The sequence below is a fragment of the Thamnophis elegans genome, chromosome 13, assembly GCF_009769535.1.
Source record: "Thamnophis elegans isolate rThaEle1 chromosome 13, rThaEle1.pri, whole genome shotgun sequence".
Lineage (NCBI taxonomy): Eukaryota > Metazoa > Chordata > Lepidosauria > Squamata > Colubridae > Thamnophis > Thamnophis elegans.
Genome location: NC_045553.1, coordinates 23,976,036 through 24,003,004, shown reverse-complemented (window position 1 = coordinate 24,003,004; position 26,969 = coordinate 23,976,036). Strand labels below are relative to the sequence as shown.

At 45.1% G+C, this 26,969-nt stretch overlaps 2 protein-coding genes across 2 annotated transcripts in view; one reads left to right on the top strand and one right to left on the bottom strand.

Moving 5' to 3' along the window:
* The window catches only part of ADAM9 (ADAM metallopeptidase domain 9), a 44,669-nt gene extending 30,084 nt beyond the window's left edge, over nt 1-14,585 (bottom strand). The window contains exons 1-5 of the mRNA XM_032229304.1: nt 14,435-14,585; nt 7,274-7,365; nt 4,940-5,004; nt 4,118-4,196; nt 2,209-2,285 (exon numbers count right to left, since the gene is read on the bottom strand). Coding sequence (XP_032085195.1) covers nt 2,209-2,285; nt 4,118-4,196; nt 4,940-5,004; nt 7,274-7,365; nt 14,435-14,519 — 398 coding nt within the window. The 5' untranslated portion in view covers nt 14,520-14,585. The remainder of the gene's footprint in view (nt 1-2,208; nt 2,286-4,117; nt 4,197-4,939; nt 5,005-7,273; nt 7,366-14,434) is intronic.
* Nucleotides 14,586-22,598: 8,013 nt separating this feature from the next.
* Nucleotides 22,599-26,969, top strand: TM2D2 (TM2 domain containing 2). The gene is made up of 4 exons (XM_032230028.1): nt 22,599-22,869; nt 23,581-23,668; nt 24,374-24,489; nt 26,127-26,969. The coding sequence occupies exons 1-4, from the start codon at nt 22,640-22,642 to the stop codon at nt 26,338-26,340; spliced, it is 648 nt and encodes a 215-aa protein (XP_032085919.1). The 5' UTR covers nt 22,599-22,639; the 3' UTR covers nt 26,341-26,969.

Below are 26,969 nucleotides of genomic sequence, written 5' to 3'. Positions count from 1 at the left end.
CAGTGGGACTGCATCATGGCCTGGAACTGGCTGACCATCTCAGCCCGCTGAGCCTCCAGGCGCCGGTACCTGGCCTTGCACTCCCGCAGGTCTTCCCTCTGCTTGGAAAGCCTATGCTCATAGCCCTCAGTGAGGTGCTTCTGCTGAGCCTCCTTCTTGGTCAGATCCAATTTGAACTGAGCTGTTTTGCCAACTCTTTCTCGTGGTGGCTGCTTAGCTCCAGCAACTGCTTCCTGTTGGGGCCCTAAGGAGCCCGGGCGGGCAGGTGAGGAGTGGCTGGGAGGGGAGGGGAGGGACAAGTAGAGGCTGACGAGGCACACCTCGACGTGAGTGACATGAAGTTGGCCACACTCACTCAGTCACATGACACCCCCCTAGCCACACCCACCCAGCCGGTCATTAGGCAGATCATATTAGTGGTCCACAGGATTTAAAATTATGAATTTAGTGGTCCCTGAGGTCCAAAAGGTTGGTGACTCCTCATTTAGACCACTCTGCCTTAATTCTTCAGTTGTGGCTGAGATGAAGAAAGCCGACCCAAAGAGATTTTATCCGAAAAGGTTCTCTGTTACTTTCCATTCCGGAATTTAAACCAGCTTCTACCAGATTCAGCAATACCTGATATTTGCGCTATTCTGGTCTGGGCCTAAATATCCACCCCTAATCCAGGCCCAATGAAAGTGAAAGTGATCTTTCTTCTTTTCTTTTTTGCTTTCCCACTTTTTTTTCTTTCCTCTAGCCAATTATCCCATAAGTCCCATACAGAGTAATTTTCAGATTCTTCTTTATCTTTTAATTCTTTCGTGAGCCTGTCCATCTCTGCACAAGTTCAAGAAATCTAAAAAATAATTACAAAACTGGAAAATGAATTTTTAAATGAGATTTATGAAATAGTATGTATGTATATATGTATGTATGTATGTATGTATGTATGTATGTATAACAATAATTACAAAACCGGAAAATGAATAAAAGGTAGAAATATGAAACAGACTGTAACAAATAAATAATAGAAAAAAGGATATAAAAGGAGTAAAATGTATATAAAAGTCATTATATATAGATTCGGGCCTTTTCCCATGTAAGATTGAGATTGATTTGGCAACGTTTCAGCAAGGTCTCACTCGGCATCTTCAGAAAACCAAGGAGTCTACGAAATACCATGCAAAATCTGCCCTGCAACATACATAGGACAAATGAACAGGAGAATAAATGCACGCATCGCAGAACACAAGAACATCACAGAACACAAGAACATTGCAGAACACAAGAATGCAGTAAGAAAAAAAGAAAAAACTTCCTCCTTTTTCCAGCACCTTAAAGCTACAGGACATGAAATTAATTTTGAAAGAACTAGGTTAATCTCCAAAACTGAACAATTCAACAAAAGAATAATTATGGAAGCTATCGAAATAGAGAAACACCCCCACAACATGTATAAACGTGACAATACCTCTCACTTACCGGATATCTGGAAACCAGCCCTAGTCAACAAATGAGTCCCAGCCACCACCCAGGCCGTTACAACACGAAACAACGGACACACAGCCAGCACCAATCTACCAATCATGATACAACCACACGACCAATCACTCCACTTACTGAAACAAAGCCAGCACTCCACATACCCCCCCCCCCCCAAGATTTATAGAAGGACGGCCGCTCCGACCATGCTTTAAGGCCAAAACCCAGCCTGAAGATGGCGAGTGAGACCTCGCTGAAATGTTGCCAAGACAATCTCAATCTTACATGGGAAAAGACCCGAATACAACAAGACCAACATATTTATAGTAGTTAGTTATAGTTAGTTATAGTTATAGTTATAGTTATAGTTATAGTTATAGTTATAGTTATAGTTATAGTTATAGTTATAGTTATAGTTATAGTTATAGTTATAGTTATAGTTATAGTTAGCTATAGCTATAGTTAGTTATAGAAGATTTACATGTACAGATAAAAGAATCACAACAGATATGTAAAAGAAGTGTAATGTGTTGCCAAGACGTGATGTTTGCATAAACAAAATAAAAAGTTTTTTTTTAAAGAAAGTGAAAGTGAAAGAACGGAGAAGTAGATGCCAAGGCTGACTCCCAATCAACCAAGCGATTTTTAAAAGGGGGGTGGGGGGAGGAGGTTCAAAGCTCACTTCTGGACCGATGCCTGTCAGCTTCTTCCCTACCAAACAAGTCCAACAGGTGGATCGGTTACCTGAGTCCAAAGCAGGTGCTGACTGCAACTATAGAATCTGCGATGCCTTCGACATATCCCCGGTAGTGGCAGTGCTTCTAAAATGGGTGGGAAGAAAGGAATAAAAACTGAGCACAAGGCCACATCAGCAGTTGTCGCCCGCCAGAGTCGGACAGTGAGGAGGTTGGGGAGGAACATGGGCCAGTCCTGGGGGCCAAGGAAAGCTCAGATGAGGGCTCTGCGTCAGAGGCAGAAAGGGAGTTAAACAGCAGTGAGGCAGAAGAACAGCTGGAGCCTGTTCCCAGTGTGCACATGCGCAGAGCTGCCAGAAGACAAGAACAACTAAGAAAGCAGGATCGACTTAGGAGTAAAGCCACACCTTGGAGGTGAACTGGCCCTGTTAAAAGCCTGAACATGGAAGAGTCACGATCTCCACGCACCAGGTGAGGTAGCCTGTTGTGTGGCACGGAAAGTCCAAAAGTTAGAGTGGGAAACAAACCCCATTCAAGATGTCCTGAGATATCAACGTTCTTAACTCAGTCCAATTAATCATTTGCTAGCGCACAAATTATATGTGTGGAATTTGCTTCTACCAAAAGTCTTGGGCAAGCTTCCTGGAACAGCGCCAGGAGTTGGCAGTGTCGTCTCTAGGATGATCAGAAAGGGGAATTTATTTCATATAAGCGATATAAATCATAATACCTGGATTGAATTCACTGAATTAATCTGAAACGCTCATTCAGTCAATCAAAATTCAGCTTTCCTCCCCATTCTTCTCCACCCACTTCTTTCGCCTGGTTTTGTCTGTACAAGTAAGTCAACGTACGGCCACAATGGGCATTAGAATTTCCAGATGTTCGTTAAATGAGACGTGTCCAATTTTATGACCTTTTTGGTGCTATTCCAGTGTACCCTGTCCCCTCATCCTAAAATAAATGCCAGACTACCCAATTCTTTTAATTCTCTTAATTTCTTTTATATTCTCTACCTATGGCATTTCTTAAGTCTGTTGTGGCCTGCCAGCAGCCAGCAGAGCTGGCAGCAGAGTCGGACAGTGAGGAAGTTGGGGAGGAACATGAGCCAGTCCTGGAGGTTGGGGAAGGCTCGGATGAGGGCTCTTTGTGGGAGGCAGAGACAAGGCCGAGGCCATCTGGCAGTTCTCAGCTGCCTTCGAAGCTAGACAGCAGTGAAGCAGAAGAACAGCTGGAGCCTGTTCCCAATGTGTGCATGCACAGAGCTGCCAGAAGAAAAGAACAGCTAAGAAATCACGGTCAACTTGGGAATAAGGACACAGGTGGACAGTGAATGGCCCCTCCCATATGAAATAAAAGAGGAGCGAAAGGGGAGTGGGCTTTTGCAGGAAACAATTTGTTTGTTCGTTCGTTCGTTCGTTCGTTCATTTCAGGAGTGTGAAAATCTGTCTGTGAATCTCAGTGACTCTGTGCCCAGTCTTTCCTCGCACAGCACCTCATTTGGGAAATATTTACACGGCAGCTTTCCAAGCTAGATAAGGTCTGTGGTCATAACTTCACTTTTGAGAGACTGTTTACCAGGCCTTTGCTGAATGTGAAGGAGAGGAATTCACATTTGTTTAATAAAAGGGGTTTTGTCAGGACCAGGACTCTCCCTCTTGCTTTTTGGGGAAGCCTGGGTCAGAACAAAGTCTCTCTTAACAAACTGAAAGAGAAGTAGAAGAAAAAAATCCCTCTCTTTCCATACGTATATGCGCACACACAGAGACACTGAACGCCTCTCCCCACAGGCCCTAAGAGGGGTTACAAAGGACGTGGAGAGAAAGCCCACCCACCCCCATCAACGTTCTTCTGGCCTCATCCCCAAGGCTGGCAGGCCAACGTCCTCAGCCACAGCAAATTCTTTAAAACATTCTTTTTCTTTAATTTATCAACCCTCGAAGAAAAATAAAACGCACCTGAAGATTTGGAGTTTCAATTTTCAGATTTCCATCTTTATCGTAGGTGTTCATAGTGAAATCTTGGGACACCAGATCTCTAAAAGGAGGGAGGGGGAAAGTGTATGAATGCCAAGCAGAAAATGCTTTTTTTTAAAAAAAAATCAAAAGAAGAGCAACGTGAGCTGAAGGATAACAACAACGAAAAAAATGACAAAAGCCAGACAAAGAAGGAATAATGGATGGAAACTGACCAAGGAGAGATTCAACCTGGAAATAAGGAGGAATTTTCTGAGAGTGAGAGCAATCAAGCAATGGAACAGAGGTTGCCCTCCGAAGCTGAGGGAACCTCATCCCTGGAGGCTTTCAAGAAGAGGCTTGGAAAAAGCACCTTTGAGAAAAACTATGAGCTGGATGACTGAGAATCTCCATGGACATTTAGCTATGCACAGAACTGAAGAAGCTTCTTGGATGAGAAGCAAAACATCTTCAAAGAAAAACCAGAAAGTCCAGTCGTCTCTCGAAAACACCTTTGGGACAACTATGACCTGGCTGACTGAGAATCTCCATAGACCTATAGCAGAGGTGGGATTCAGCCGGTTCTGACCAGTTCTGGAGAACTGATAGTGGAAATTTTGAGTAATTTGGAGAACCGATAAATACCACCTCTGGCTGGCTCCGCCCCCATCTATTCTCTGCCTCCCAAGTCCCAGCTGATCGGAAGGAAATGGGGATTTTGCAGTATCCTTCCCCTACCACGCCCACCAAGCCACGCCCACAGAACCGGTAGTAAAAACAATTTGAATACCACCACTGACCTACAGCCAGAAAGGAATCACTTACCTGTTCCTTCTTAAATGAATAATATATTCTTTTTCTTCAATTTTAATACTGAACGATAATTTGTCCTGAAAACATAGAGGGAGAAAGCAATATTAGCGGGAGTTTCAATCATACATAGTGACCCAGTCCCAAATAAATGAACAGGGAGAATCAAGCAGCAATATTTAATAAATATTTCACATCCTCCCTTCCTCCCTGCCCCTCTCTCTCTCTCTCTCTCCCTCCCTCCCTCCCTCCCTCCCTCTGTGTATGTGTATGTGTATGTATGCATTATATATGTGTACGTATGTGTGTGTTCTTGGGGGGAGAGGCATTTTATACATCTTATGTTGTTTTTAGATTTAACCTCTTCTATAATGCTTTCCTTTTTAATCTTTATTATATTCTATTTTCCAATTTGTGTTGTGGCCCCTCCAGCAGCCAAATCAGAGGAGGAGGAGTGTGGGTCAGCATCAAGGCAACCTGAGAGCTATGAGGGGGAAGAGGGAATGGAGCTGTCAGAGAGACAGAGGCGGAGCCTGGGCTGTCCATCAGCCTCAGATGGAGAGTCAACAGCCCCCAGGTCTGGAGGTGGCTGATGAGGAAAAGGAGGAACAGCTGGGTCCAGTGCCTGACACGTGGATGCAAAAAAGGCAGAGGAAAGGAGAGCAGTGGAAATCTATGGGCCGGTCCTTGGGACGGAAGAGCCACCGCTAATGAAGCCCCATCCTAGCTCTGGGGGAGGAGATGAATAGATGTGGCAGAGAACCATTCATCTCCTACTGGACAGACATGTTAGCCTACGGTGTGAGAAAGAGAGAGAGACTTTTTCCCGGGACTGCTGACACTCCTAATAAAAGGGGACATTTAATTAACTACAGAGGGTTTGTTGTGTTTAGGATCTGGGTCAGAACAGATGACTTTGTATGCTGTCCGGGGTCAATTTGGAGTAATTATGCTCCACTAAATAAAATTGTAGGCTTCCTATTGGTTGTGTCTGTTAGGTTTCTCCCTCATGACTGTGGTCCATCCCTTGAGGCTGATCTAGGATTGCAATTCGGATGGATTTGAAACACAGCATTGTGTCGCAGCTGCCAATCATTTTTATTTTGTAAGAAAACATACAGCATTCCCTTGGAGCCCAGACACCGGCATGTTTATCAGAGATACAAGGAGAATTTTCCTTGAGTTTCAATATAATTCATTATTTAACAAAGCATCTATGAATCCCTAAGCAAATTGCTGAGGATAATTTACACCGATTTTTGCAATATTTTTTTTTAATTGCCAGGAATCAGGGAAGACCTTTGTGGAATTTTGTTTGCTTTAGGAGCAAAAAATCACTTGATTAGACTTGAATATTGTGCAAGGAAGCTCAAGGCTCCAGTAGATTGTTATCTGCTGATTTCTTCCCCAAGAGATACATTTCTGGGCCTATTTTCAGAATGATAAGACTGGGCTTCACAATGCTGATAACCATTCCCCTCATCCCCAGAAACCAAAGACCTGGCTGAGAGAACTATATCCCAGGGAGCAGAGCAGTGTTTATCAACCTTCTCAACTTGAAGATGTGTGGAAGATGTGTCAACACGCAAAGCATCCCTGGCCTGCTCTTGAGTTGCCATGGGCAAGAGGGGAGGAAACTGATGGAGCAGTATGGCAGCCACAACCAGAAGCACATTCCACGCATACCTTTCTCAAGGCTGTATCCCAGGTTACCTGCAACAGCCGGAAGGGCGTGATCTCTACAGCCCCCTAAAGAGCTTCATTGGAGAATGTGATTTATGACACACCCTGGGGGAAGGGGGGGGGGGAAACAGGGTCATAATTGGGCCATAAATTACGTGGGGTCAGAGCTGGCTTCACTTGGGTAGGTGCCAACATGTTGCTCCTAATAAATAACTGGATTTCTTTTGAAGCTTGGCTCAAGGCTCATGATTTAATTAGGGCATCCCTCAGAAGCCTGACATGGACTTCGATTCCCAGAATTCCTCAGTCAGCATTCTGGGAGTTGAAGTCCACACATCTTCAAGCTGCCAAGGTTGAGAAACACTACAGTGGAGATTATTGGAAGAGGTTGGCATGACCGATTTGTGAGGCCTGCGAGGCTTTCCTACAAATTTGTAGGATGCCCCCAACATTTATATACAACCTTCAATTCTAACACAAGAAGGCCATTTGCAAACATTCCCTCTGCCCTGCCTCATTATACCTGCTCACACCCTACACCCATCTTGAAAAACGCAGCACAGAGAGTATAGTATTTGTCATCTGTGGTGGTTTCCCAATATCTGCGCACAATATTCCCATTAATTCCTTAATTTGATTCATGGAAGCTCCTCCATGCTTAAATACCATGAAGTGTTGCTCTGAAGTTTGCTGTTTTTCTTCTATCCACTTCGGGACAACAATTTCATAGGAGAACAGTTCAGAAAGTGACTGAAAACCTGTAACAGAAGAAGACATGTTCTCTTATAAAACAAATATTCTGGTTTTTAAATCACAGAGCTTGTGAGATAAATATAACATAGAAGAATAGGAAGAGGAGGAGGAAGAGAAGCAAAATTAGGAGGAGGAGGAGGAGGAGGAGGAAGAGGAGGAGCAGCAGCAGCAGCAAAATTAGGAGGAGGAGGAGGAGGAGGAGGAGGAGGAGGAGGAGGAGGAGGAGGAGGAGGAGGAGGAGGAGGAGAGGGAGGGAGGGAGGGAGGGAGGGAGGGAAAGAAGCAAAATTAGGAGGAGCGGGAGGCGTCATGAGCCCAGATTTTGGACATAGCTTAAGTTAGCCCATTTGAGATACGTTGGATCTAAAACGTATTCCAGTATGATGCACTGTTAGGTTACAGGAGAGTTTTAGTAATATTTAGATATAGTGATATTTTTTTTTTACAAAGTCTACACAGCAGTCCCAATTTCACACTTTTTGTAGCACACCGCAAAGCAACAAGGAAGCAAAACGATTGCTCGCAAAGAGTGGCCGTCAGAAATGCTCGGTTTGTAGACAACTAGCTTCAAAATACGAAAGACATTCAAGGAAAAAGAAAATACGACTGCACCGAAAAAAGTAAATAAACACACGATGTTAGAAACAACTCCAAATGGCCACCTTTTTTGTTTTCAAGAAATCTGGGAACTTGGGGTTTATTACATCTCGAAATGGACACATTATCACTGTTGTGAGGCAGCAAAAATAATGTCTCCTTGAGAGCGCACAGCAAGCCTATTGTGCAAAGAGAGATTATCTTGGAAATTTAGCACAATCCCTCTTCACAAAAATGTTCAGAAACGTCCTTCAGATGCCTCTTACTTAGCATACGGACTATATGGAGATATAGTCCAATCTTACAACACAACTATGCATATTGTTTTACAGTAGTAGTAGTAGTAGTAGTAGTAGTAGTAGTAGTAGTAGTAGTAGTAATAATAATAATAATAATAATAATAATAATAATAATAACTGTTGATCACATACTCAGCTGCTGTAAAAAAATTGCGCAGACTGATTATAAATTGCGGCACAATTCAGTAGCACAAATGATCCATTGGAATTTGTGCAAAAATTATATTAAAACAGCAACAAACTGGTGGGAACATCAGCCTGAAAAAGTCACCAAAAATCAGATGGTCAAGATCTTGTGGGATTTCCATATACAAACCGACAAAATACTGGCGCATAATACACCAGACATCACACTGGTTGAGAAAAATAAGGTCACAATCATAGACATCACAATACCAGGTGATAGCAGGGTCGCCGAGAAGGAACATGAAAAAATTGCAAGATACCAGGACTTAAAAATCGAAATTCAACGACTATGGCACAAACCAGCAGTGATAATTCCAGTGGTAATTGGCACACTGATTCACTGCCTCCTGAGTCCCAGTTGATTGGGAGGAAATGGGGATTTTGCAGTATCCTTCCTCTGCCACACCCACCAAGCCATGCCCACAGAACTGGTAGAAACTGAACAAGGAGAGATTCAACCTAGAAATAAAGAGGAATTTTCTGACAGTGAGAACAATCAACCCATGGAGTCCTAGTGGACAACGAGCTAAATATGAACCAGCAGTATGCAGCAGCAGCCCAAAAAGCCAATGCAAACCTAAATTGCATTAACAGAGAGATACGATCAAGATCAAGTGAAGTACTAATACCACTCGATAAAGACGAGGCCATACCTAGAATACTGCATCCAGTTTTGGTCACCATACTTTAAAAAAAGATGTGGAGACTCTAGAAAGAGTGCAGAGAAGAGCAACCAGGATGATGAGGGGACTGGAGGCTCAAACATACGATGAACGGTTGCAGGAACTGGGCATGCCTGGTCTAGTGAAGAGAAGGACCAGGGAGGCATGAGAGTAATCTTCCAATATTTGAGGGGTTGCCACAGAGAGGAGGGGGTCAAGCTATTTTTCAAAGCACCCAAAGGCCAAACAAGGAACGATGGATGTAAATCGATCAAGAAGATATTCAACCTGGAAATAAGGATAAATTCTCTGACAGTGAGAGCATAAGTTGCCTTCAGAAGTTGTGGGAGCTTCATCGTTGGAAGCTTTCAAGAAGACACTGCCATGTCAGAAATGATGTAAGGTCTCCTGCTTGGACTAGATGACATACAAGATTCCTTCCAACTCTGTGTATCCATATCTGGGGAAACAGCTACATTGAACGTCTGACCCCGGACTAATTCAAAAAGGCCAGCCCTGCCCAAACCTTTCCCGATCTCATCTAGACTCAAAAATTGCTTCAAAAACTTGATTCAAAAAAAAAGCAATGAGTGGAAACTAATCAAGGAGAGAAGCAACTTAGAACTAAGGAGAAATTTCCTGACAGTGAGAACAATTAATCAGTGGAACAACTTGCCTCCAGAAGTTGTAAATGCTCCAATACTGGAAGTCTTTAAGAAGACGTTGGATAACCATTTGTCTGAAGTGGTGTAGGGTTTCCTGCCTGAGCAGGGGGTCGGACTAAAAGACCTCCAAGGTCCCTTCCAACTCTGTTATTCTAGTCTAATCTAGATCAATACTGCTAAAAAAAAGTCACTCAGCTTACCAAACTGACCGCTGGAAACTTGAAATGAGAACATTTACAGTTTTGCAGCTCGATGTCTTGACACCACATTATTAATTCCTTCTCTACCTTATCCCCAGAGGAAAGATGCTTGGGGAAATGGTTCATCCAAGAAGTAGTAATCGAATTTATAATCTCATTTCTACGAAGTTGAGCTTGGATAGTTTCCCATGAACTTTTACCACTTGCAATGAACTCTTTCCTGCTTCTCATCCTCCTCATGCTGATTTTGAGAGATTTTGTCTTCAATGAAGGGGAACAGGCCAATTCCATGGAGCAAATAATATTGGTAATAAAAAATATATCGAAGAAACTGATTCGTGTTGCATGTCTTCCGTAACCAATTGAGCAGTTCCTCCATCCATTAAGCAATACTGTGTTATTTCACAGTTCTTTGTCCAATGGCTGGTTTTGAATGCAGGACAATAATCAGCCAGAAATGGGAGCATTTTAAATCTCATCTAATATTTGGGCAACAGATCTGACCTAGGTTTCCCAAGATCATGAAGCCGACTCCTCATCCCGATAAAACACCTTTTATTTAGGTTAAAGGGAATTCCTCTCCAGCAAAGTCCCAGCCAACAGTCTTTCAAGAGATTTCACAGCTACAGGCCTTTATCTGGCTTGGAGAGCTGCCAGGCCGATATCTTCAAAATGCCACGCTATAGCAGCAATTACTTGGCAAGAAGTCAGGAACAGATCTTCACCCTCATGAATTGAACTAATTGTCTCCTGCAAATTCCCCTCTCCTTTCACTCCTCTTTATTTCCTATGGGAGAGGCCATTCATCGTCCACCTGTGCCTTTACTGCTGAATCGGCCCTTGTTCCTTAGCTGTTCCCTTCTCCTAGCAACACTGTGCATGCGCACACTGGGAACAGGCTCCAGCTGTTCTTCTGCTTCACTGATGTACGACTCTGAAAGCAGCCGATAACTGTCGGACAGCCTTGACCCTATCTCTGCCTCCAACACAGAGCCTCGTCCAAGTCTTCCCCATACTCCAGGACTGACCCATGCTCCTCCCCAACCTCCTCACTGTCTGAGTCTGCCCTCAGCTCCGCTGACCACTGGAGGGCCACAAAACTGACACATATATAAGAGAACAGAATTCTTTAAATCTATTCTACGGATATTTGAGAAACCCTGCTACTCTATGCAATGTAATGGCTTCATACACAGGTATAACCATTCATTTCGTGACCGTTTGAAGTTACAACAGCACTGAAAAAAGAAAGTTCAGATCATTCTTCACACTTACAACGGTTGTTTCCCATGGTCGTGGGAACAAAATTCAGACCATGTGCTGGGATCACGTGATCACCAATTGTAATGTTCCAAGCCGGCTTTCAACAAGCAAAGTCAATGGGGGAGGCCAGACTCACGTAATTAAAATCAAGAGTAGAGTATGAATTAGAATTAGAATTAGAGGTAGAACAGAACAGAATAGAAAATAGAAGAGAAAATAGAAGAGGAGAGGAGAAGAGAATATAGAATATGGATTGGAATGAAATGGAATAGAAAATAATAGAAAATAGAAAGTGATAGAAAATAGACAATGGAATGGAATGGAATGAAGAGGAGTGGGAATGGCTCTGGCTCCCTCTCTGCCTCTGACACAGAGCCCTCCTCAGAGCATTCCCCAGACTCCAGGACTGGCCCAGGTTCCTCCCCAACCGCCTCACTGTCCGAATCGGCTGCCAGCTCCCTTGGCCGCTGGTGGGCCACAACACCCTGGATGGATTTAATATGGATAGAATTTATTTCCTGCAAGGAGAGGGCAGGTGTGGACTTGTAGAGATTAGTAAACACACTTCCCTCTCTTCTGCTCATTTTAGAGAAACATTTAAAGCACTCTCCCTGCATCATGCTCACAAGGCTGGAACAAATTTAGGTCTATGTTCTTGGTTTCCTATTATAATTATAATTATAAAACTGCCCAAAGAGCTGCTGATTCAGTTCTACAAAAGAATTATTGAGTATGTTATCTGCACCTCTATAACTGTCTGGTTTGGCTCTGCAACCCAACAAGACAGACACAGACTTCAAAGGAGAATCAGAACTGCAGAAAAAACAATGGCTACCAACCTGCCTTCCATTGAGGACTATACACTGCACAAGTCAAAAAGAGAGCCGTGAAAATATTTGCCTCCTGAAAAAGCACCTTTGGGACAACCATGACCTGGATGACTGAGAATCTCTATAGATTTTTAGGTACACAATTTGGGATGAAGACCCTTTGGAAAGGTGTGGGAGTAGGAATGGATTTCCAGAGAAAAAAATTGCAGACTACAGGAACCATTTGCACCACTCAGGTGACCCTGGGGACACAGATACATCCAGTTAGAGCTGAAGAAGCTTCTTGGATGAGAAGCGAAACGTCTTCAAAAGAAAGAAACCAAGAAAGTTCAGTTGCCTCCTGAAAAAAGCACCTTTGGGACATTCATGACATGATGGCTGAGAATCTCCACCACTCAACTATTTGCACCACTCAGGTGATCCGGAGGATACAGATAAACGTTCCACTCATTGTTTTTCAACCTTGGCAGCTGGAAGAGATGTGGACTTCAACTCCCACAATGCTCCAGCCAGCAAGGTGTGGACTTTGACTCTCACTTTCAGCCAATGGGGGTGGGGAATGCTCTTGAAACACAAACTTTCTCTTCCTTGACTCAAAAGCTTGGATAGGATTTCTTTACATGTGTTCCCATGTAAGTCTGTTTTCCCCCAGCAGCTCCAATCTTGCTTCATCCAACCCCCTCCCCATAATGCTCCTGGACCCCATAGAGAGAGGGGACTTTGGCACCCTTTCTGCGTTCACACGAGAAACGAAAGCAAAGCCTAACACCGAAACCCACCTCCATCCAGACATCATAATCAAAGGGGCTTCTCCAAATTAACTTTCTCCTGGGTGAAACAGGCAGCCTGGGAAGAAGTTCCGAGGAGGGGCCAGGAAGGCAGCGGAGACCCCCCCAATCTATTTAGCTATCTCTATCTCTATGAATCTTTTTCTCTCTTTCTCTCTCTCTCTCACACACGCTTTCTCTCTTTCTTTCTTTCTTTCTCTCTTTCTTTCTCTATTTTTCCAACTGCCTCTCTCTTTCTCCCTTTCTTTCTCATTCTTTCTTTCCCCCTCTTTCTTTCTTTCTTTCTTTCTTTCTTTCTTTCATTCTCTTTATTTCTTCCTCTCCCTCTCTTTTCTTTCTTTCTCTCTCTTTTCTTTTTTTCTTTCTTTCTTTCTTTTCTCTTTCTCTATTTCTCTCTCTCTCTTTCTATCTCTCTTTTGCTCTCTCTATCTTTTTCCCTATTTCTCTCTTCCTTTCTTTATTTTCTGTCTCTCTCTTTCTATTTATGTCTCTTTTTCTCGTTTGCTCACTCTCTCTTTCTTTCTATCTTTCTCTTTCTCTCTCTAATTCTCCCTCTCCCTCCCTCTCTCTATATCTTTCTGTTTCTCTCTTTCTCTCTCTATTTCTCCCTCTCTCTCTCTTTCTCTCTCTCTATTTCTCACTCTTTCTTTCTCTCTCTCTATTTCTCTCTCTTTCTTTCTCTGTCTTTCTCTATTCCCCCTCTCTTTCTTTCTCTCTATTTCTCATGCTTTCTTTCTCTCTCTATTTCTCTCTCTTTCTTTCTCTCTATTTCTCTTTCTTTCTCCCTCTTTCTCCCTCTCTCTATTTCTCCCTCTTTCTTTCTTTCTCTCTCTATTTCCCCCTCTCCCTTTCTTTCTCTCTATTTCTCATGCTTTCTTTCTCTATTTCTCTTTCTTTCTCTCTATTTCTCCCTTTATTTCTCCCTCTTTCTATTTCTCCCTCTCTTTCTTTCTCTATTTCCCCCTCTCTCTTTCTTTATCTCTATTTCTCACTCTTTCTTTCTCTCTCTATTTCTCTCTTTATTTCTCCCTCTTTCTTTCTTTCTTTCTATTTCTCCCTCTCTTTCTTTATTTCTCCCTCTTTCTTTCCCTCTATTTCTAACTTTCTTTCTCTCTCTATTTCTAACCTTATTTCTCACTTTCTTTTTTCTTTCTCTATTTCTCCCTCCCTCTCTCTGTCTCCCTCCCTCTCTCTCTCTCAGCCGGGCTGGAAGAGAGCAGGCGGCCTCCATCGAGCTTCCCAACCAGACCGGGGGGGGGGGGGGGAATGCGGGCCGAGCCGAGCCGTTGGCGGCCGGCCTCTTTCCCTATTTCTCCCTTCCGCCGCCCCCCCCCCCGCTCCAACCCCCTCGCCCAGCATCCTCCGCCCAGCCGGGAACATGGGCCCCACCACCGGGGCGCCCTCTGGGCTCTCCTCCCCACTTCCCTGCGGGGAAGCCCACCGGCCTCCTCCCCTGCTCCTACCCTCCGCACCTGTCCTGAGGTTGCCCGTGGCCAGCCGGGAGACGGGCGATCCCCGGGAGTCGCGGGGCAAGGAGGGCTCGATCCGGCCAGGGCGGAATTTGGGGAGGGGGCGGCCGACTCACCGGGCTGCTCGGCCGAGAAGCTCAGCGCCGCCCAAAGCAGCAGCAGCGGCAGCCGGGAGCCGCGGGTGCTCGCAGCTGTCCGCATCCCCGCCGGCGGAGCGGAGCTCGGGGCCGCTCCGGCTATGGAGGCTTCCGAGGCGGGCCTCCCCTGTCCCGGGAGCCACCCTCGAGGAGGAGCCGTTGACTCCGCTCTCCACCCCAGCCGGCCACCAACCCACCCACCCCCGGCGGCTTAGAGTATCTGGCTTAGCCGGGAGAGAAGGGAATAAGGGAGTTGTAGGGGATCTTGGAGGTCTTCTAGTCCAGCCCCCCTGCTTTGGCAGGAGAAAACCCCATACGACAACAACTAGTCGTTCTGATTTGACTCATCAGAACTCACTTCTGACCTGATCTGGTTATCCGTGGAGCAAGTAGATTCACTTAATGACTGCATGACTCACGTAACAACTAGAATAGAATAGAATAGAGAAATAGGATAAGAATAGAATAGAATAGATATTGAAATATAGAATAGAATACAATAGAATAGGAAAAGCGAATAGAGAAAAAGGATAACATTAATAGAATTGAATTGAAATAGAAGAAAATTAGAATTGAATTGAATAAATAGAATTGAATAGGAGGAGAGTAGAGAAATAGGAGAAAATTAAAAGAATAGAATAGAAGAATAGAATAGAATAGATATTGGAATATAGAATAGAATACAATAGAATAGGAGGAAAGAATAGAGAAATAGGAGAAAATTAATAATAGAATAGAATAGATATTGGTATATGGAATAGAATAAAATAGAATAGGAGGAGAGAATAGAGAAATAGGAGGAAATTAATAGGAATAGAATAGAATAGAATAGAATAGAATAGAATAGAATTCTTTATTGGCCAAGTGTGGTTGAACACACAAGGAATTGGTCTTTGGTGCAGATGCTCTCAGTGTACATAAAAGAAAAGTTACATTTGTCAAGAATCATAGTGTGATTCATTTAAAAACTTTGTCAAAAAAAGGTGGCAAAATGGAGCAAACCTCATTTAACATCTGCCTTACTCTGCAATTTGGAACTCGTAAGTCGAGGACTACCTGTATGAACCACTTTCAGTCCTTCATCACTAGCAAATGAAGCAACTCCAGGTCACATTGCCTGGCAAAGAGAGTGAATTCCAACACATTTAGTCAGTGGACACTAAAATTATTATTTGCTCTGCTTTGCTCTGCTCTGCTTTGCTTTGCTTGGCATCCAAGATGCACACAATCCACACCTAGTTTCCCTTTTGGCTTGTGATTTGTTCTTTTCCTTTTTATTGAGCAGATAAAAAGGGTGAAGGTTATGTTTTCAAGCAAAAGCTGAAATTTTAAACAAGCAAGTTGCTTCATCATCTCCAAAAAATTCTGCATCAAAGGACAAATGAATTGGTCCCTCCAAATTGTTAACGGATATGCATTAACCTGCTTCATAATAACATTTACAGGATGGCTTTAATTCTTTCCCTTTTTTACAATTTACTTGTATAAATTACTAGCCAATAACCCGGCATTGCCCAGTTATTTATTTAGAGGGGGAAAATGTCCAGACCAAATGTAATTTCTAATGTTGGATTATCCCCCTTACCAGAGGGAGCCCCCTTGTGGAGTACTATGACGCCGTTACCATGCCAACTGCACTGTGCTGCACAGTAGAAGCCATTTGATTTGATTTGATTTGATTTGTTTATTTATAGGCCGCCCTTTTCCCTGAGGGGACTCAGGGCGGCTTACAATCAAAAAAAAAAAAGGAAGGGGAGTGTGGGACAATACGAAAAAAGAAATGTGCACAAAGTAAATTAGACAATAAAACTCAACATTCACTCAGCATTCGGGAGGGGCGAAATAAGATTATCCCCAGGCCTGACGGGTTAGCCAGTTCTTGAGGGCTGTGCGGAAGGCCTGGACGGTGGTGAGGGTACGAATCTCCACGGGGAGATTGTTCCATAGTGTCGGAGCCGCAACAGAGAAGGCTCTCCTCCGAGTAGTCGCCAGTCGGCACTGACTGGCGGATGGAATACAGAGGAGGCCAACTCTATGCGATCTGATGGGACGCAGGGAGGTAATTGGCAGAAGGCGGTCTCTCAAATAGCCAGATCCACTACCATGGAGCGCTTTATAGGTGGTGAGTAGGACCTTGAAGTGCACCCGGAGACCAACAGGTAGCCAGTGCAGCTCACGGAGGATCGGTGTTATGTGGGCGAACCGTGGTGCGCCCACGATCACTCGCGCGGCCGCATTCTGGACTAGCTGTAGTCTTCGGATGCTCTTCAAGGGCAGCCCCATGTAGAGCACATTACAGTATTCCAGCCTAGAGATCACAAGGGCTCGAGTGACTGTTGTGAGGGCCTCCCGATTCAGGTAGGGCCGCAACTGGCGCACCAGGCGAACCTGGGCAAATGCCCCCCTGGTCACAGCTGAGAGATGGTGGTCAAAAGTTAGCTGTGAATCCAGGAGGACTCCCAAGTTGCGGGCCCTTTCTGAGGGGTTTAAATTTTGTCCCCCCAGCCTGAGTGATGGTATGGTGGTCAAATTTTTGGGAGGGAAACACAACAGCCACTCGGTCTTGTCTGGGTTGAGTATCAGCTTGTTTGCTCTCATCCAGTCTTTAACGGCTTCCAGTCCCCGGTTCATCACGTCCACCGCTTCATTGAGTTGGCACGGGGCGGACAGATACAACTGTGTATCGTCCGCATATTGGTGATATTTTATCCCGTGCCTTCGGATGATCTCGCCCAGCGGTTTCATGTAAATGTTAAATAGTAGGGGGGATAGGACCGACCCCTGCGGCACCCCATAAGTTAGGGGCCTCAGGGACGATCTCTGCCCCCCCACTAACACCGACTGCGACCTGTCCGAGAGATAGGAGGAGAACCACTGCAAGACAGTGCCGCCTACCCCTATCTCCTGCAGTCGTCGCAGAAGGATACCATGGTCGATGGTATCGAAAGCCGCTGAGAGGTCCAGGAGAACTAGGATGGAAGCATGGCCTCCATCCCTAGCTCTCCAGAGATCATCAGTCAAAGCGACCAAAGCGGTTTCTGTGCTGTAACCGGGTCTGAAGCCAGACTGGAAGGGGTCAAGATAGTTAGCTTCCTCCAAGGTACGCTGAAGCTGGAGAGCCACCACCTTCTCAACAACCTTCCCTACAAAGGGGAGGTTGGAGACTGGACGATAGTTATTAAGAACAGCTGGATCCAGAGACGGCTTCTTCAGGAGGGGTCTTACCACCGCTGTCTTAAGCGCGGTGGGAAAGTACCCCTCCCGAAGAGATGCGGTAACAACCGCCTGGATCCAGCCTCGTGTCACCTCACTGCTGTTGGCAACCAGCCAGGAGGGACACGGGTCCAGTATGCAGGTGGAGGCACTCACAGCTCGCATAGCCTTGTCCACATCCCCAGAGGCAACTTCCTGAAACTCAACCCAGAGATGGTTTGCCAAGTTTTCTCCTTGTGTCTCGGCTGGATCTACTGGGGTGGAGTCTAGGTCCGCTCGAAACCAGGCAACTTTGTCCGCCAAGAACTGGACATACTCCTCAGCCTTACCCTGTAAGGAGTCCCCCGTCTCCCTCCTATTTAGGAGGGAGCGGGTTATCCTAAACAGGGCGGCTGGGCGGGACTCGGCGGACGCTACCAAGGAGGCAATGTATGTTCTTTTTGTTGTTCTTAAGGTCCGAATATACTCCTTGGTGCATGCTGTCAAAAGTGCCCGTTTCGACTCGGACCTATCGGACCTCCACGAGTGCTCTAGGCGTCTCCTCCGGCGCTTTACCTCCCGGAGCTCCTCAGTAAACCAAGGAGGCCTCCGGGGGCCGCTGACCCGGAGGGGGCCGTAGCGGCGCAATCCGGTCTAGAGACTCCGAAGCTGCCGAGTGCCAGGCAGCGACGAGGGTCTCCGCCGAACTGTGGGCGAGGGTATCAGGAATAACCCCAAGCTCCGTCTGGAACCTAACAGGATCCATCAGTCGCTTGGGGCGGAACCAGCTGGTCGGTTCCTCCTCCCTACGGTGGGGGTTTGGCCTCCGGAAGTCTAGCCTCAGTAGGTAGTGGTCTGACCACGACAGGGGTATGATCTCATTACCCCTCAGACCAAGATCGTAACTCCACTGCTCCGAGAGGAATACGAGGTCAAGCGTGTGACCCGCTGAGTGAGTTGGGCCTCGAATTACTTGAGTCAAGCCCATGGCTGTCATGGAAGCCATGAACTCCTGCGCTCCATCAGAGTGTTCACCGAGCGAAGGCAAGTTAAAGTCCCCCAGAACTATAAGTCTAGGGAACTCAACCGCTAGCTCGGCTACTGACTCGAGGAGCGTGGGGAGGGCTGCTGCAACGTAGTTGGGAGGCAGGTACGTAAGCAGCAAACCCACTTGACCCTTGAGGTCCAGCTTCACTAGCAGGGACTCACACCCGACAAGCTCCGGAGCAGGGATCCTACGAGGTACTAAAGACTCCCGGACTACAATAGCCACACCGCCACCCCTTCCCTGGGCTCTCGGCTGGTGTAGCACCTGAATTTTACGGCAGTACAGTAGAAGTCATGTTAAGGCACAACAAACTGTATCTTAACAGAACACACACCCCCAGGGGTTTTAGGGATGTCTTACCCCCCCACACACACACACGCACATGATGAAACTGGCATGCTGTTTCATCGTCCCCAAAAGTTTGCATCAAAGGGCAAATTAATTGATTGCTCAAAATTGTTAACGGGTATCCATTAACCTGCTTCATAATAACATTTACAGGAGGCCTTTAATTCTTTCCCTTTTTACAATTTACTTGAACGGGTTTCCATAAAAAATAAATAAATACCGACATGGGATAGAGCAGTGTTTTTCAACCTTTTTTGTGCAAAGGCACACTTTTTTCATGAAAAAAATCACGAGGCACACGACCATTAGAAAATGTTTAAAAAATTTAACTCTGTGCCTATATTGACTATATATAAAGTGTTTTTCCCACGGCACACCTTACACTATGTCACGGCACACTAGTGTGCCGCGGCACAGTGGTTGAAAAACACTGGGATAGAGAAAACAAGCTGAAAAAAAGATATGGTTATTGTCCCTTATTGACAAAAGGTATCAGGATCACGAGTGTATTCTCTCCAATGGAATACAACTGAGATGGTAAAGCACTTGAAATAGTCTCTGGAAATTTTATTGCTCGAAGAAAATATCAAACGCTTCCTTGGAGCAGCAAACCAATCCTCCTGATACAATTGTACAACTTAAGCACAATTCCAAATTTGTATCTTTTAAGAAAAAAACAGCTTGAAAGCAAAGACCCCTGAAACTAACATCCAGAAAATATCATGCTACATCCAGTTTCTTTCTCCCAGTTTTGTAATGCAGTTGAATTACAAAAAAAAAAGAGGATATAATACTACATATATTAACTGCAACAAGAATAGTATTCGCTCAAAATTGGAAACATAATAATATCCGTTCAGATGCAATGATCATAAGAAAGGTACTTGAGTTTGCAGAGATGGATAGGTTGACCATGGAACTAAAGGATAGAGAAGAATCGGAGTATTATAAAGTATGGAGTAGATGGTATAAATAGCTGGATGATAGACACAAGATATTGTACAAGAAGTATTATCTACAACAAATATGCTAACTATGTATCTGTAAATATTATTATATTCTAAGCAACTATATAATATAGCGTATATTAGAGAATTAGAAATAGAGCTTATTTAAATATGAATGACATTAATGATGATACGAATGGCTGTAATGAGTGGAAATTTGTGTTTCGTTTTTTAACATATAAATAAGTTCAATAAAAATTATTTTGAAACAAAAGGATGGAAAGAAGCAAAGCAGAAATCCAAGAAGAACACAATGCCAACTGCACAACACACCCTGCCAAATTTTGTGAATGAAGCAAGGAGATTGGACAATCACAACCAAACTACTGACATCACAAACAAACGGCAAAAATGCTACAAAACCGATAAGAGAAGTAAGACCTACCATCAAAAACTTAAAAAAAAACACAACATGATACCATCAATAAAAACAGGCAGTAAGTATGCATGGCTACTACAAGGGAGAAGCTAATAAAAATACTGAATAGGATGGGAAAGAATATTCCAGAATGGCCCACAGCAGATGTCCGGCATTTAAGAGATAAAGAGATAGCTAGGTCTATTCATAGGCAAATGCCCTCACCCAAGATCCAACAAAGGTAGGATTAGCCCTCTACCCATCTCACCACATGGTACGGGGAAGATTACACCACCCAGCAAGGCTCAACCAAGCTTGTGACTCAGGACAACCTACAGAGTTGCCCCTGCATGGTCCCATGGGAGTCTGACAACCAATCAGAATACAAGCTCAAATTCAAAAGCCCAGAGAGGGCATAAAACCCGGGTGCGCTCAGCATTTCTGCCCTTTTCCCCAGGACCTCAAGCCTTTTGGTCCTGTCCACTTTCCAAACAGCCACCATTGTTTCCCAGTGTCTTTTCTCCCACTTGGAACTGAATCCAGATGGACATTTCTTCCAACAGTACTCACAATTTCATTTATCATTCATCAATTAAAATAAGTGGAACCTACCTTTAAGCCTCAAGATGTCTCCCAGCTGATTCTTGGAAACATGCTAACTTCTCACTGCCAAGAAGGAACCTTGTTCAATTTTGGGATGCTGCATCAGCTAAAGTACATCCTTATTTTGCTGTTGTTAGTTGCAAAGTCATGTCCGACTCATCACGACCCCATGGACAACATTCCTCCAGGCCTTCCTGTCCTCTACCATCCTCTGGAGTCCATTTATGCTCACACCTACTGCTTCGGTGATTCCATCCAGCCACCTCCTTCTCTGTCATCCCATTCTTCTTTTGCCCCCCATCCATCCCAGCATGAGGCTCTTCTCCAGGGAGTCCTTCTTCCTTCTCATTAGGTGGCCAAAGGATTTGAGTTTCCTCTTCAGGATCTGGCCTTCTAAAGAGCAGTCAGGGTTGATCTCTAGGACTGACCAGTTGGATCGCCTTGCAGGCCAAGGGACTCGCAGGAGTCTTCTCCAGCACCAGAGTTCAAAGGCCTCCATTCTTTGGTGCTCAGCCTTCCTTATGGTCCAACCTTCACAGCCATCCATTGCAACTGGGAAAACCATAGCCTTGACTAGACACACTTTTGTTGGCAGGGTGATGTCTCTGCTGTTTAGTCTGCTGTCTAGATTTGCCATAGCTTTCCTCCCCAGGAGCAAGTGTCTTTTAATTTCTTGGCTGCAGTCCTCATCTGCGGTGACCTTGGAGCCCAGGAAAATACAATCTGTCACTACCTCCATTTCTTCCCCATCTATTTGCCAGGAATTGAGAGGCCCAGATGCCATGATCTTAGTTTTCTGAATGTTGAGTTTCAAGCCAACTTTTGCACTCTCCTCCTTCACCCGCATCAAGAGGCTCTTTATTTCCCCCTCACTTTATGCCATTAGAGTGGCATCATCTGCACATCCTTATTTGATTTAAGTTAATTCTGTTTTTTTTCAAACTTTGAAAACCATTTTTAAGATGGGTGTCCACATATGATAAAGTCACAAGTTTGGGGGAGGGGAACAGGCTTTTAATATAAATTTCTGGGCGTAAGTTAAATGTAAGGTTGATTTGCACAATATATAACTTGGCAGCGTTTCCACGTGTTCTGCAAACTTCATAATTCGAACGAATCACGACCTAAGTGGCGATCGCTGCTGCCATCTGTTGGCCAGGCTGTGTAGCGCCGTTCTGCTTTTACCGCTGTGTCTTATTGGATGCCGGGAGCGGCCTCTAGGGCCAATCGGGACTGCGCTTGGGAAAGTGGGAGGAACGACGACTGAAAGAGCCTCCTTCGGCATAAAAGACGCAGGATTTAGGCTGCAAAGCTCTAACGGCCTATAGATGGCAGCAGAGCACAGTTCCGCCAGCTTTACCTTAGGGACCACATGCCATCCCGAAGAGATTTCCCGTCTCAGATCGGTTCACAGAGCTTTGGCCCAGAAGGTTCAACGGTCCTTCTATTTCTGTCTCTCTATGGTATATACGGCAGCGACGTCCCTTAGCAGGCCTCGCTTTTGATTGGACGGAGCCGCGAGGCGAGTGGGACTGCTTTGCGATTGGTGGAAAGGCGCCGCCCGAGCGTAGTACGTAATTCCGAAGCGACCGGCCTCGGCCGGAAGTCGGAAGGGCGCCGTCTCCGCTATGGCGGGCGGCGGGCCGATTTGTTACGCGCTGCTGTGTGGTCAGGCGGCGCTGTTGCTGGGCAACCTGCTCCTACTACAGGGGGTCTCCCGGACCCATCAGCACAACGCCACCGAGAGCCCCCCCGGAGCTCGAGAGGCAGAAGGGCAGCAGCGGCCCCCTCATGCAACCCCCGCCAGCCTCTGGGAGTACCAAGGCCCATACGCCCCGCTGATTCTCTGCCGCTACCTGTGAGGACGGGGGCGGGGATTGAGGAGCGAGGGGAGGGGCCAAGCCTATTTAAATTGGGGGCGAAAAGCATTAAAAATGATCCTACAAATGACTTGGGGAGGGGCTTGAGCAAGGGGAGGGGCCTGATGCGCGAGGGGAGGGGCCAAGCCTATTAAGTGGGGAGAAAAGCATTAAAAATGGTCCTAAAAATGATATGGGGAGGGGCTTGAGATGCGAGGGGAGCGGCCAAGCCTATTTCAATTGGGAGAAAAGCATTAAAAATGGTCCTGGATAAAGGATGTAAGCCCCCCCCCCCAAAAAAAAAAAACCTGGGCTTTGTAGCAGCCAACTCTCACCAGATCCAGGTGGTGGGTGCATGGCTTTCTCCACCCCGCCCCAAAAAACTGTTCCAGAGAATCATGGGAGTTGGAAGGATCCTCCTAGATGTCATCTAAACTGCCCCCTCCTGTTTGGGGCAGGGTCCAGTGGTGCATCTCAGGTGCATTTCTAGCCAGCCTTAGCTTGAACATGGCTAGCAGCAAGCAAAAAACAAAAAAACCTCACTCCTTCCTGGCATGGAGTCTACTTAGCCGCCCGTACTTAACTGTCTCGCTTAGCCACGGAAATGTTGTGCTCAATTTTTGATTGTAAGTTACAGGCTAACTGTATGGGCAATGCAAATTTTGAGAGCGGTTTCTCAAATCTGAACTCAGTTCTTGGTTTATATGTAGACCGGAAGAATTCATAGAATGTGAGGCCCCTGTGGACCACAACGGGAATACAAGTGCGCGGGATGAATTGGGTTATGGCTGTCTCAAGGTGAGCAAGAAGGTCATTATTCGGTTGTCTTTTTGTTAGATAAAGAACATTTCAATTTTAATTGGCAAAGGAATACGTAACTGTTGTGGCCTGCCAGCAGAGCTGGCAGCAGATTCGGACAGTGAGGAGGTTGTGGAGGAACATGGGCCAGTCCTGGAGTCTGGAGAAGGCTCTGATGAGGGCTGTGTCGGAGGCAGAGAGGGGGCCAGGGCTGTCTGGCAGTTCTCAGCTGCCTTCAGAGTCAGACAGTGAGTCAGAGGGACAGCTGGAGCCTGTTCCTACTGTGCACATGCGCAGAGTTGCCAGACGAAGGGAACAGTTAAAGAACAGGGGTCGACTTGGGAGGAAGGCCACAGGTGGACGATGAATGGCCCCTCCCAGAGGAAATAATAGAGGAGAGAAAGGGGAGTGGAGTTTGCAGGAGACCATTAGTTCACTTAATTGGTTTGTGATTCTCCTTGCCAAGTTTTGCAGAGATTGGCCTGGCAGCTCTCCAAGCCAGAGAAGGTCTGTGACTGTAAATCCTCCCTTGAAAGACTTTGCTGGATGTAAATGAGTAGAATTCACAGTCAAGTAATAAAAGTTTTTTTTGTCAGGACAAGGAGTTTGCTTCGTGCTCTTGGGAAGCCTGGGTCAGAACAGTAACCAAGGAACGTCAGCCAATAAATCTTGCATTTGTTCTGCTATTTTCTGTCCTTGTAACAGTTCGGTGGCCAAGCATACAGCGACGTCAGCCACACTCGCGTTCTTTGCAGGGCATTGGATGGCATTGAGTGTGCAGGACAGCGAACCTTTCTGCGTGGGAACAAGCCGTGCATAAAGTGAGTTCCTTTTCTTGGTCAATTTTTGTGGTTTCGGGTGACAGAGCAGGATCACCATGCAGAAGCCAGGTACAGCACATTCTTAGCAGTAATTTTTTTGTTTTGGTTTTATGAGCTTCTCTCCTCAGCAGTAAAACCTGAACACGTACCAGTAATTCTCATAGTGCTGTCTAATGTGTATTTACCCACGTAGTATGGCTGTAGGATGTGTATGTGTATTTACGCACATAGTATGGCTGTAGTATTGCATATGTATTAACCCATGTATATGTATGTGTATTTACTGATGTAGCATAGCTGTAGTATTACATATGTACTAACCCACGTAGTATGGCTGTAGTATGTGTATGTGTATGTGTATTTTCCCACATAGTATGCCTGTACCCTGTTTCCCTGAAAATAAGACCTCCCCGGATAATAAGCCCAAGGGCTTTTGAGCTCATGCGCCAAAATAAGCCCTCCCCCCAAAATAAGCCCCCCTAACCCTCCCCCAAAATATTGCAACACAGCAGCAGCCATGAGGTTACCATGCTCGCTACCTTCTCCACCTCAAAAATAATAAGACCCCCCCCAAAAAAAAAAAATAAGGCCCAGTGTTTATTTCAGGGGTCAAAAGAAAATAAGACCCTGTCTTATTTTCAGAGAAACAAAGTATATATGTATATGTATATTTACTCATGTAGTATGGTTATAGTATTACATGTGTATTTACCCAGGAAATATGGCTGTAGTATGTGTATGTGTATTTACCCAGGTAGTTTGGCTGTAGTATTACATATTTACCCACGTAGTTTGGCTGTAGTATTACATATTTACCCACGTTGTTATTTATTCTTATTATCATTCTTAACTCCCCACTCTTATTGGTATTATTATTGGTATGATTATCTTTATCATTATTCTGTTGCTTTGCATGTACACTGAGAGCACCCAAAACACAGTGGCGTAACCATACAAGGATGAGTTGTCTGTCAGAACTTTGGAATTGGGTTGTTGAGTATATTTTAGGGGCTTCATCATAACTTTTAATGGCTACTAAGTGACCAATCATAAGTTGAAGGTGCCCTGCACTATCCAAGTGTGCAATTATTTAGGACTTTATCCTTGACAAAAACAAAACGGTATAAAATCAGCCTGAAATTAGAATGGAATTACTCAATGGCTCTCTTCTGTATCATATTGAATATTTTATTCAGCCAAGTGTGATTAGACACACAAGGAATTTGTCTCCGGTGCAGAAGCTTTTGGTGTACATGCAAAGCAACACAACAATGATAATCATAATAATACCAATAAGAGTGGGGGGTAAGAACGATGGTAAATAATACTACAGCCATACTGTGTGGGTAAATACACATACTACAGCCATACGTCTTGGGTAAATACAGCTGGCTGAGGAATGCTGGGAATTGAAGTCCACAAGTCATAAAATTGCCAAGGCTGGAGACCCCTGGTCTATTCCACACAGTGTCATGTTCCATCCATTAGAGCAAGGGTCTCCAACCTTGGCAATTTTAAGACTTCTAGGAGTTGAAGTCCACAAGTCTTAAAGTTGCCAAGGTTGGAGACCCCTGCATTAGGGCATAATACCTAAACCTTCCTTTGAACATTTTTTCTTGGTGACTTTTGAATTCCAGATACACTGGACACTACTTCATTACCACCCTCCTCTACTCCTTTTTCTTGGGCTGCTTTGGAGTGGACCGCTTCTGCCTGGGCCACACAGGTACAGCAGTGGGGAAACTGCTGACTCTTGGAGGACTCGGCATCTGGTGGTTTGTGGACCTGATTCTTTTAATTACCGGGGGACTCATGCCCAGCGATGGGAGCAACTGGTGCACCATTTACTGAAAAGCTTATCATTTTGGTGGCTGAAAAGCTTATCATTTTGGTTGGACTTAATCCCAAGCAGAAAAAGAAGAGGGGCAGCCTGGCTGACATGACCTACTGCTTGTGATAAGATCCATGAAGACCAAAGAGACTGGAGGCGGTGTATTTATTTTTTTTCCCACGGAACTGAGACGGGGGTTGAACAGAAAAAAAAAAATGCCAACCACAATTTCTGAGATATATACCTCATTGTTTCAAAGTTGTTCTTCTCCTTACGGGAAGACTACATTTATTTATGGATTCCATGCTGTTTTCGACGTGCCGTGCTCCACTCCCGTATTTCAGCTTGTGCCATGGTCATTTCTGTAGATGAGTCCCCAGCGCTGGGTTCTTGTTGCTGTGAGTTCAGAAGTTTTTATAATCATTCCATGCGGCTGGAATTTGCAAGGTTTAAGGCCGTACTAAAAGATGGTGATGTGTATTTGCTTTCAATTTTAGGAGAGTGGCACTCTTTTCCCCCTTAGAGTGCAAGCAAGAAGTCCCTAAATAAAGCCCCTCTTTATGTCTTTGTGCATAGATAATCTCCAACAATCCTTCTCCATTCTTAAATCTCATTTTACAATGCAGGTATGGAGAAGCAAGAGTTTCTT

What these genes read in the sequence shown, in the direction of transcription:
- TM2D2 (XM_032230028.1), top strand. Translation starts at nt 22,640, where the DNA reads ATGGCGGGCGGCGGGCCGATTTGTTACGCGCTGCTGTGTGGTCAGGCG. An exon ending in TGGGTTATGGCTGTCTCAAG is followed by an intron (nt 23,669 to 24,373) that starts GTGAGCAAGAAG and finishes TCCTTGTAACAG; the next exon opens with TTCGGTGGCCAAGCATACAG. An exon ending in GGGAACAAGCCGTGCATAAA is followed by an intron (nt 24,490 to 26,126) that starts GTGAGTTCCTTT and finishes TTTGAATTCCAG; the next exon opens with ATACACTGGACACTACTTCA.